The sequence below is a fragment of the Coniosporium apollinis genome, assembly GCF_000281105.1.
Source record: "Coniosporium apollinis CBS 100218 chromosome Unknown supercont1.18, whole genome shotgun sequence".
Lineage (NCBI taxonomy): Eukaryota > Fungi > Ascomycota > Dothideomycetes > Coniosporium > Coniosporium apollinis.
The window spans coordinates 16,320-27,376 of NW_006913280.1; the positions used below are offsets into that span (position 1 = coordinate 16,320).

At 51.8% G+C, this 11,057-nt stretch overlaps 5 protein-coding genes across 5 annotated transcripts; 4 read left to right on the forward strand and 1 right to left on the reverse strand.

The window, feature by feature from the left end:
• Positions 1-343: 343 nt before the first annotated feature.
• Positions 344-849, forward strand: W97_04146 (uncharacterized protein; the record flags this gene model as incomplete). The annotated part of the gene is made up of 2 exons (XM_007782039.1): positions 344-731; positions 782-849. 2 exons carry the CDS (start codon positions 344-346, stop codon positions 847-849), a joined length of 456 nt encoding a protein of 151 aa, XP_007780229.1.
• A 323-nt stretch (positions 850-1,172) lies between these two features.
• Positions 1,173-2,063, forward strand: W97_04147 (uncharacterized protein; the record flags this gene model as incomplete). The annotated part of the gene is made up of 2 exons (XM_007782040.1): positions 1,173-1,845; positions 1,867-2,063. 2 exons carry the CDS (start codon positions 1,173-1,175, stop codon positions 2,061-2,063), a joined length of 870 nt encoding a protein of 289 aa, XP_007780230.1.
• A 492-nt stretch (positions 2,064-2,555) lies between these two features.
• Positions 2,556-3,688, reverse strand: W97_04148 (uncharacterized protein; the record flags this gene model as incomplete). Its single annotated transcript, XM_007782041.1, has 4 exons — positions 2,556-2,768; positions 2,833-2,967; positions 3,138-3,283; positions 3,457-3,688. The coding sequence occupies 4 exons, from the start codon at positions 3,686-3,688 to the stop codon at positions 2,556-2,558; spliced, it is 726 nt and encodes a 241-aa protein (XP_007780231.1).
• Positions 3,689-4,608: 920 nt separating this feature from the next.
• On the forward strand, positions 4,609-5,592 carry W97_04149 (uncharacterized protein; the record flags this gene model as incomplete). Its single annotated transcript, XM_007782042.1, has 1 exon — positions 4,609-5,592. One exon carries the CDS (start codon positions 4,609-4,611, stop codon positions 5,590-5,592), a length of 984 nt encoding a protein of 327 aa, XP_007780232.1.
• A 3,784-nt stretch (positions 5,593-9,376) lies between these two features.
• On the forward strand, positions 9,377-10,253 carry W97_04150 (uncharacterized protein; the record flags this gene model as incomplete). The annotated part of the gene is made up of 2 exons (XM_007782043.1): positions 9,377-9,391; positions 9,483-10,253. 2 exons carry the CDS (start codon positions 9,377-9,379, stop codon positions 10,251-10,253), a joined length of 786 nt encoding a protein of 261 aa, XP_007780233.1.
• Between the last annotated feature and the right edge of the window lie 804 nt (positions 10,254-11,057).

Genomic DNA, 11,057 nt, shown 5'->3' on the forward strand with positions numbered 1-11,057 from the left:
GGATATCAAGGTGTCGAGCGAGGAGCTGGTGGAGAGGGCGGGGCGTATTGTGGCCCTCCAGGCGGAGATACCAGCAAAACGTGAGCCTATTGACCGTAAATTTGACCGCCTGGTCCGCAAGATCCTGATCGCTTTCACGTTTCTTTCAGTCAAAGTTTTCTTAGGGGCAATGGTAATGATGGTCCTTTTCCATCCGTACCCTTCGCATTCGTACAAGATAGCAGTCTGCTGAAAGGGGCATAACCAAGGTGAAGGTAAGCATAGGAGAATCTCTAAAGGAGTATGTTGCGAAAAGATTTGTGCTTTGAAAGGAGGTTTTGATGCCCTGGAAGAAGCCATCACCATGAACGCCACCGATCCAAGCTTGCACATTGAAGATTCACTTACGGCGAAGCTCCTCACGAAGGGAAAGGACATCATGGATATGGTCTACAAATACCGCGACTTGCTGTGCGGGAGCACCCTGGATGACTTCCCTGCTCTTTCCAACGACTACATCAACACGACATTGCAGCGGAACAACCAGGTCATGCACTACAACGCCCTGACCACCCTCATTCTGGAGGCACGCATCAAGCGCGACGCAAGCCAGCATACCCAGGTGACGCTTGGGTCTGAAGAAGCCATGCCAATCAATACGGAGATACCTGCACTAGCTGTTTCAATCAAGAGCAATTACCTCAGTCACACTCCGCAAATGCTAGAGAGGAGGCTCACGCACAGCCCGGCCCGTTCGCGCTGTAAAGAATCGGCAATTCTGCCGTGTGGAACCAGCAACCAGACCTCAGTAAGGTGGCTAAGGCATGGTTGAAGCTTCCCGGATTGAGTAAGAGCTTCAAGGGAGGTTGATTGATCTTGGTCCGTCTGCGTGAGTACGGCACGCCGTTAAGGTCACAGCATAAAACTTTCTGGGCTATGATGCGTGCTATCATGATGGCTGTTTGCGGGCTTTGCAGAGTCCAAGCAAAGAAAGAACTCCTAGTGAAGCGTCTTATTACCACACCTGTTTGATCATGCAAAGACAAATCAGTAGAATCACCTGGAGTCTGTAAGAATATCACGCAAGCTAAAGACATTGCTAGCAACACCATTAATAACCCTCTCTTGTACCGTTCATAACTGCAGTTGTCGGCTCACTTCCTGCATCAAGCGCTTACGCCTGGCATACCTTCATGAGTACTAATTCTATCTGGCCCAAGTCCGGCCTACGCTACAGTAAAGAACAGCTGCAACTGGTCGCGCCGCTAGAATGGCTCGATTTTGAGTCACAGGCCATTTACAAGATCAACAACAATATCGTCAAGACCGGCGGCAACACCGAAATGGCAGAAGCCCTGACTATGAAGATCGTCAGCGAGAAGACGAGTGTTCCTGTGCCCAGAGTCCTCAACGCCTACCGACACGAATCTGGCAATGGCGGGACCCACGGCACCATAATCATGGAACAAGTCAAAGGGGAAGAGCTGGGAAATATCTGGGACGATATGACATCCGAAGAGAAATCCGCGATCATTGAACAGCTCCGCGGTTATATGGAGGAGTTGCACGCCATTGAAGGGTATTTCATCGGCTCGGTCAACAACACTATGTGTGAGGACCTGATGCTCAATCTCCATCTAGGAGCATTCGATCGCTACGACAACGAAGCCTCTTTCCACGAAGACATCATCAAAGCCTTGAGGAAGTACGAAGACGAGGAATCTGCCAAGTGGCGCAGCGGTCAAAGAGAGTTGCTGAAAGGGCCGAAGGTCGATCTTGTTGCAGATTTCTTCCACGCACTTCCTCCGCACAAGATTGTCCTTACGCATGGGAATCTCAAGCCGCGAAATATCCTAGTCCGTGAGGGTAAGGTAGTCGCAATCACAGGCTGGGATGCTGCGGGCTACTACCCGGAATATTGGGACTACATGAAAGCTTATTACAAGGCGTTCCCGGGTTGTAGGTGGGACAGAGACCGTGCAAGCGACTTTGACTGGCACAAGGACCGAGCAATCGACAAGATCCTCAAGCCGTTTCCTCTGGAGCTTGCCGTGCTGATGCATGCTCAGAATGTCCTGCAGTAGTGTGCGCTTCAGTGCACCAGAGAACAGACTGGCGGTGTGGAGAATGTCAGTGTACGTAAGGGAAGGAGGGAACATGTAGACAGTACCTTCGACGGATGCAGCTGTACCCATTAGCACTCTCTGAATACAAACTTCAACACCGACCTTCCGCTCTTGCACCTCAGAGTCCTTCGGTCAACCGTCGAAAGTAGAAGAACAAGGCAACTTCATGCGAACGATGTGACTATGCAATGAAAAGGTGGGTTTAGACAACAATTGGAGTGCCTGAAGACCAACGAGATACCAAGCAGTAAATGAGAACAAATCATCATGACGCTGGAATCCTTTTGATACAAGTGGGCCGGATTTAGAGTACGGCAAGCGGCATTTGAACATCTTCAAGAGGCTTTTTATTACCACTACAACAAGTACGCGCTGAGACACGCTCCCATTAATAAAACCAAGCTCCGACTTTAATCAAAACGTACGCCTCTCGCTTCGAACGCTCAAACTTTAGGTAATTGCGGCCCCAGAGAGCTGACCACAGTCCACAATGACAACGTCCCTTAGCGGACGATCTCCGGGCCCCTTCGGCGTGTTCTCGATCGTCCTGACAACATCCATTCCGTCGATGACTTGGCCAAATACAACATGCTTGCCGTCCAAATGCGGAGTTGGGACCGTCGTGAGAAAGAATTGGCAACCGTTGGTGTTCGGCCCGGAGTTCTGACGGAGCATTAGAAACCAATTGGGGGCAGGGAAGGATGGGGAACAGTAAAGATGCACGTACCGCCATACTCAGAAGTCCGGGTTTGGTGTGCTTCAGCTCGAAGTTCTCGTCATCGAACGAGTCTCCGTAAATACATACTCGACCTGTGCCGTCACCGTTGACGAAATCGCCGCCCTGGCACATGAAGTTGGGGATCTGTGAAGTTTGATTGTCAGCCTGGCGTTTCTAAACTGGATACTTGCTGTATGATATTGTATGCATTGGTACGGGTCGATAAGTGTAGCAGAAGGTTGCACACATCGGCCACCAAGCACGTGAACACGTGATGGAGGGTAAGCAGACGGAGCCAACTAGTAGATACGTACAACTCGGTGGAAGATGCTTCCTTTGTAGCCTTGGGAGCGTCCGTTGCGGTCTTTGTATTCGCCAGTACAGAATCGCCTGAAGTTCTCTGCTGTTGCCGGCACAACGTTTACAAAGAGCTCCAGCTGTATGCGCCCTACGGGTTGACCTGTGTGGAGTTAGCCAGGCCCAACTCATCAGATTCTGGAGGAGACAATGAATGGATTTGATAGTTTTGATATCTAGAGAAGATCATAATGGCGAGAAAGACAGCCGCAAAACATGGCGAAGACAATCTAATGATGGAATGATACTGGTGCTTGAGAAAAGGAAGAGACATACCACCAATAGCAACATCGAAGTAAACCACAGGGTTCATCGGATTCGAGGGACTCGCTACTTTCCTCGAGGGTGCAGCTGCAGGAGCCGCATTTGTCGAAGCGGCATTCGCGGTCCTCGCGGGCGGATTGTGTGCTGTGTTACTCGTTGGTGCAGTATGTGATGTTGCAGCAGGTCTTGCGTTGACATCGCCCTGCTCAGCGCCGCGGCTCGACTTGCTGGGCCCGCAACCCATGATTGTGGATAGCGCTGAGGGTCTTCCAATGGAGGTGTAGCACGAGTCGCACAGATATTAATGTTCAGTTGGGATAGGGTGGGTCAGAAAGTCAACAGCAACCAGGTTGGAAGCGAGAGAAGCAGGTATCCCTGAGGGTGGGCCAGCAAATCTTTAAATGGCGATTGCTCAAATTGGCAATAAGGGTGATGCGTTCGAATACCCTGTTGGCTCGACCAAGCTTTTTCCAGTTCGTGGGACTATGATGTCATTAGCCGTCTGGACCGTCGCACTAGGAACCTTATTTGCAATGTTGAGAACGGTGACTTCTTACCTCTGCTGTATGATCTGATGGCAGACTTCGGAACTACTTTGTGCGAGTAATTGCGACCCGCCGAAGCTGTGTTTGCTGTCCGCAGTCGGACTTCAGGTTAAGTGACGAGCCGGGGAAGAAGTCTTACTTGCCACGCCCGGACTCTCAGGGTGTATATCTCCCTCCTCCAAAGCGTCCCACCTGCGCTCAAATATGATAGACTTGAGCTTTGTTGCTCCATCTCAAACACCTAAGCGACATGGTAGAGACTTATTCATGTTCATGGCATTGAGTCGGTTCCATCCTGAAAATCAATCCTCGATTGCGGGTTGCTCGAAACTGCGGTACTAAAGTAACCGGACAATGCTTAATTAAAACCATTCAATGCTTGATCTTATGGTGTAAACTTGGCGCTACGGTCTTTTTGGATGGTCTTTTACGGTTTCGCCTGACTCACATCTTAAACCGTGGAACGGTTAACTAAGCGGGTACTCAAAGCAATATATAATCTCAAGCGTCCGCCTCGTTCAAACTAATCACAACAGCGAGCGAAAAATCACGCTCTCCACTGCTACAACATCTCATCATCCATTCTGAGGAAGCATTAGTAACAGCACTTTCTATCAAAATGGAGCAACCTCAAGCTTCACTTCCTCAAGGCAAGACGGCGGGAAGCAAGAAAGGCTATCCAGAGCCACTTGTCATACTCCCCTCAACAAACCACACCCACAGCATCATCCTCCTCCACGGCCGCGGAAGCAACGCGACACGCTTCGGCCTCGAGCTCCTAAAAGCCAAGACATCCACCGGCCCGACGCTTCAAGAGCTCTTCCCCGGCGCCAAGTTTATCTTTCCCACGGCAAAGAAACGCCGTTCGACAGCCTTAAAGCGTATCCCAATCAACCAATGGTTCGACAATTACTCACTCGAGGATCCCGCTCAGCGGCTGGATCTGCAGTATGACGGCCTGCGGGAGACCTCTGCTTTTGTCCACGCGCTGATTCGTGCGGAGGCGAAAGCAGTCGGGCTGCGCAATGTCATTCTCGGCGGGCTCAGCCAGGGCTGTGCGATGTCTCTGCACATATCGCTGAATTACGATCCTAGCGAAGTCGAGAGAGCGTCAGATGAAGGCGGGCCTCCGTCGCTCGGCGGATATATCGGCATGAGCGGATGGCTTCCATTCGCTGAAAACATCAGCTCAGCTGCCGTGCCCGCCAAGGAAGACGGACAGGATGCTGATGACACCGACCCCTTCGGTAGTGCTGACTGCCCGGATGACGACGAAGGGGTGGATGATTCAGTTCAAGCTCGGCAGCTTCGAGCTGCAAACTTCGCGAGAGACATTGTTGACCTTGATCCGCTGGATAAAGACGAACAGCCAGTGCCATCATTCGCGAGTGTACCCTACCTCTTGGGTCATGGAACGGCGGACGAGAAGGTGTCGGTGCGCCTGGGTGAGCAGGCGAGAGATGTACTCCTGCAGCTTGGATTGGATGTGACGTGGAGGGCGTACCAGGAATTTGGGCATTGGTACAAGGAGCCGGATGAGATAGATGATATCGTACAATTCTTGCGGGAGAAGGTTGGAATGACGCCTGCGCGATCGGAATAACTTAACAGTAGTCAATGTATGAATCCGGCACTGAGGCTTGCACCAAGCCAAAGATGCGCTCTAATACCTCCGTAGCTTGTTGAATCGGCCTACAGAAGCAGATAGGCAGGTCGAACATCCCATCGCGTTCAAGGTGCGCAGCAACGTAAGTGTGTGATCCGCGAATCACCTTGAAATTGCCGCCGATAGGCGGTTCATATTACTAGCATCGCATGCAAACTCTCTTTGTATAGCGCCCAACCTCTGCCGGGCCATTGCGTCACCTCTGTCTATCCGCCGCCAGTTCGACCCTATGTTCAGAATGGAGCTCTTGCATCTTATGTATATCCGGGACAGGATGCTGCCCGTTCCACATTAGCGGTATGGAAGAATGCTGCTCCTGCGCCGCCTGCGATCCCTTGGACGTCTTCTTTCTCCGCACCGCCCGAGCAACTACGATCCCGAGGCCGAGGAAGAGCAACGCTCCGATAGCTGCACCTACTCCGATGCCCGCCTTGGCGCCGGTCGACAGCCCGTTGTTGTGTGAGGTAGACGCCGGGGCTGAGGACGTTTGGGTTGATGGGGAGGTTGAGCTTGCGGCTTCGCCCAGGACCAAAGGTATGGAGACGGCGTCCGGATGGTTCGGCCAGGACAAACAGCAGCTGCTACTATTACGCCCGCAGCACCATTTCGTGGTGTTGTAGTTGTTATAGTCGCAGGGGGTTATCCTACTGTGTCTACCCTAGGTACAAGATTCTCGTAAGTCACCTAACCTTGGTATGGCTCTCAGTAGGTCTATTCTGCTTGAGATGTAGCGAGGCGTACCTACCGAAGCGGTCTCACACACGTTCATCAGACAACCTTTCCAGTCCGGTGAGCTGCATGAATCGCGGAAGTAGTCATAATGTTCCCGGCCTTGAGAATCGACGTACACGTTCTGGCAGAGACCGTTTGGTAAACAGCTATCTCTCACATCGCGCCCTGTACCGGGCGCGTTGGTCCTGTTCGTCGCGCAGCACATTGACGTGGGCCCGGAGGCGGAATTACATGGTTGATAGTCCAGATCCGTGACTAGAGAGCTGTCGGCGTAGTAGCAGGCCGCTACTACCTGACGGGCGAATGCGAAGGAAAGCGTAGAAGAAAGACAAGGGAGATTATTGAGCAACATTGCTCTCTCGTATGATTTAGGAACTGATTACATTCGAGAAACCAAGAGAGAGGGTTAAGATAGAGGAAGGAGCGCCAAAAATGGGAGTGCGGTGGGACAGGGTCAACCGGTTACGATGGACCAGGCGGCACTGCCTGACGCGGGGCGCCCGCATCCTTACGACTCTATTTTAAGGTCTTAATGAGAATAACTCGTATTCCAAAGTCTCTAGGTAAGCAAGGCTCTACATATTGGATTGAAAAAAAACGCAAGAAGCTGACAGATGACTACGCGTACGGTGAAACTTTAAAGAAGTACTAGAAGTCCTCACAAGATAAGTGCGCGGATATCTCACATGAATTGGATAGAGTCATTTCGTAATCGTGAGTTTTAAAACGAAGTTGCTTGATCATCGAACGCGGTGGGAAGTAGAATTGATAGTTTCTGATCAGAGCCACTCAGAGCGTCTGCGCAAAATGCGAGAAATGCGTGCTGGTGGTTCCTCGGTTTGGCGGTTTGGCAATTTGGCGGTGGCTTGTCGTACAACGTCAATCCAACCGCCACACTGCCTCCCGAGGCCGTACAGCGCCTTAACACGTCCGATGGGTAGTACCGCCGTCTACATGAGTTCTCAGCTACCGGGCCAGCAACTGATTGGTCCCAAGGATGTGGCTCTCAAAGCTTGAACCACAATACCTTCAGAGACAAGCTCTGAGGCGCTAATGCGGACTATCAATCGGACGTGGGAGGCTGGTGTAGATGAAGCATGGAGGAGATACTGTGGTGGGCTGTGCAAGGCTGTTTCAGCCTTGTTCAAGCAGTCAGACAAAACCAGACGTAAGACGCTGGCCAAACCTGTGCTGGGCTGTTTGCAGCTCTTCCCATTTCGCCGAAGTGTAAGCTCGTATCGGACTCCTCTATAGAGCTCAATGTCATTCGCTACTAGCAACTGCGGCCATGCTACGGACTAGCAACCCACTGGCAAGCGTACGAGGCTGCCAACACGGATACTAACCTTCGTGCCTGGTGTCAGCAGCTGACTTCTTTACCAAATTACACATCATTTACGAACGAGCTTGGAATATCTTTTGACGTGGAGTCAATCGGTACAGCAATTGCATATCACCCGGTTGCTCTGGTATGTTTCCATTCTTGAATTCGACGCTCGACTGACATTTATAAATTACTAAAACATCGGGGATCTAAACTGGGTATACCTCACGCTGGTCGAGACCAGCGTGTCCAACAAACCGTCGGACGGTCGGAAACGGTTGGACGGTCGGCTATTTCGCCAACCAACCGTCGAGTAATTTATAGCCGTCCAACCATCCGCGAAGGGCCGACGTTTGGTGTTAAAACGGTCAAACGGCTTGGCATAGGGCTGCTAGTGGTTCTAGGCTTAGAAAGTCATCACGTGGTGTTCTTAGCCTTGAAGAATCACGTGGTGGTAAGGTAAGGTCGGGATAACCATCTTTCGGCACCCGCTTTGCGAGCTAAGCGCCTCGCTTAATAGCTCTATTACCCTTTAGGTATAGATCCCCCTAAGCCCTGTCTAACCGTCTAACGGAGCATTCTTTAAGCCCGGTCGCCGTCCAACCGTTTGCGGTCCGGTTTGACCCCCGACCAACCCGTTTGAACCCTCTGACAACGACGGACGGTTTGTTGGTCTCGACCATCAACATAAATATTCTCTTTAAGTCCATCCACGTACGTAAGGAACTAGTGATATCAAACGTTGCTTACACAGTTCAGGATGGTGTATCAGACGGTCAACAAGGCTTCAGTGATCGAGTAGAAGGGCTCGCTGAGACTTTCTTCCCATGTTCAGAGCCAAAGTTCGCCTTTGGTGAGGCGGCGTTCTGGTTTGTAGCTGCAATTGCGATGCTCGTGGGGATCGTCCCTGGCCTTGCCCCGGGTATGGTTGTGGGTGTGCCGGCCTTTGCTGGGGTGGGTGTACAGCATGCATCATATGCCCTTGAGCTAGAGTAAGGACGCCGATTCTCAGTTGCGCCTTGCTAAGGCTATCCAGGCCCAACACTGGCCTTCAAACATTGGCCGAAATGAGTAACTATGCTGCCAGCTTCGGGGAGACAACCCGCACAGCTATGGATATGGTCCAATAAGACCTTTACAGGAGAATTAGATAGATGGGGCAAAAACATACTGTAGGTTCTCTTGTGGATGATACACGAATCTCAATTGATATCGGCAAGTGATTGTGTGTTGAAGAGGTCCTGGAGTAGTTGTCGAGACAGCTTCATGGGATTAAATTCAGACAGCAAGGTCGCCACGCTCGGTGTATATTATACACCGAGCGTGGCTCTCAATCGGGGCGTACGGCCGGTGCTTTCGTCACAGCCTTTGTCTTTGCGCTTGCTACGCCGGCCATTACCGCCCATCGTCTCACTTGTGGCTCTTTGCATGACCTCTTGAAGCGTTGCTTTGGTTGAGGGCAGGAGCAAGAATGCATGAGAAAGCTGCAGCATCGCTCTTGGCGACCGGAGCCCGACGGATCCCGACAAGAAGGCAATACGTCAACGACATTCCAGGAGACCGGTTCGGGTGTTTCGTGGCCGCCATATGAATACATAACAATATGCCCACAAAGCGTGCTCTGAAACGTCCATAGAAGTCGACATCTCCCACATCGTGACCGAGATGCCTACACACGCGGTAAGTGCGAAGCGTGGCCACATCCATGAGCATATGGCCAATGACGCCGATGTAAATATATCGGCTAACTCGCGCATTTTCACGCACAAAGATCTTAGGAGCAACAGGCTCAACAGGAGCCGCGACTCTGCACTATCTCCTCGAAACACAGCCGGAAGACTTACGGATCAACATCTTCGTTCGGAACAAAGCGAAGCTCCTGTCGGCATTCCCTCAGCTAGAGAAGATAACGAGCCCAGAGATCCACATCTACGTTGCGCCCATCACGGATCGCGAGACGCTCACGGAATGCCTTCACGGAGCAGAAGTGATCTACAACTGCATCGCGGGCAACCGATCCAAGCGCGGAATGGACATCGCCCAACAGGGAGCAGCAGGCATCATCGACGCACTCAAGCGACTCAAAACCGAAGATCTCGAAGAGCCGCCAACCGTGCTGGTGAACCGGACCATGTTCTATAACGAAACCATCGACAACGACATGTCCGGTTTCCAGAGGAAGATCGCCGAATTCCTCCTGCACTTTCCCTACACCGACATCAAGAAGGCGGAGCTGCTGTACCGACACGAAGCCGAGCAGCCGAAACCTATATTCAGTTTCATCCTGATGGACGGCCCGGGCTTGCACGATTCCGTGAGCATGGAGCGGACGGGCCACAAGCTCGTTCTCACGCATGAAAAGGTCGGCAAGGAGCTGAACTACGCCGACTTTGGCGCTGCGTGGGTAGAGGCGGCGTCCAGGAAGAAGGAGTTGCGGAATCGCGAGGTCGCGGTGGGTTCGACAGGGAAGGTGAGGACGGAGTATTCGGTGCTGTTGGGTTATCTGTGGCAAGGTCTCCTGGCACATATCATCCCGTGGTAAATCATGACGTTAGGCTACGGCGTCGAAGGCCTCGCTGTCCAGCAAGTATGACGAAAGGAAAGACTTTTGTAGGATGATTTGATGACTTTAATGAAATAGAGCGTGCTTTCATTCTTCATTAGACTCTTTATACAGGTCAGAATTGTAGACGAGGTGAAGAGAGGAGATCGTTCTCACTTCCAGCATTGCCCACGGGACAGCAGATCTGCCAATACTCCTGTGCGGCCACGTAGCTATTAAATACCCACGATGACATCGACAGACATGCCGTCTGTTGGTCTTTTCGGTGAGAACGGCGTCCGAAGTATCGGCTGCCTGTTTGACAGTTTCGAATGGTCTCTTTTGAGTCAAGAGAAAGGATGAGATGTACGCGAAATTGTTGGTGTAGTGCTCCAGCGGTGCTCTGCTGTTTGACGAGGTGAGTGTGAGGGAGAGCAACGCCGCCATGCCGCGACCCACTTGCTCTTGGTAAGAGCTGTTGAAGGGGCCTGCGCCGGAGTAGTGCGTGTACGTCTTGTTGGCGATATTTATGCCGAAGAGACCGTACATAAGGCTCTGCAGGCGACTTAGTCGTTTAACCTACAGTGAATGGGTGATGAAAGGTCGGTGGTTTGGACATGGCAATTCGACTCCATCTCATCTTACACAACGCGATCGTGCCACGATATGCCTCGGCACTCGTCACTCGTCACGACGCGTGCAAATGGTGTCTGTGCTTCTTGAACCTCACAATCTCCATCTCCATCTCCATCCGCCGTCGAGTACTTTACAAAGTAATTTGAAGCGTCCAAGCCCGCCGGGCAG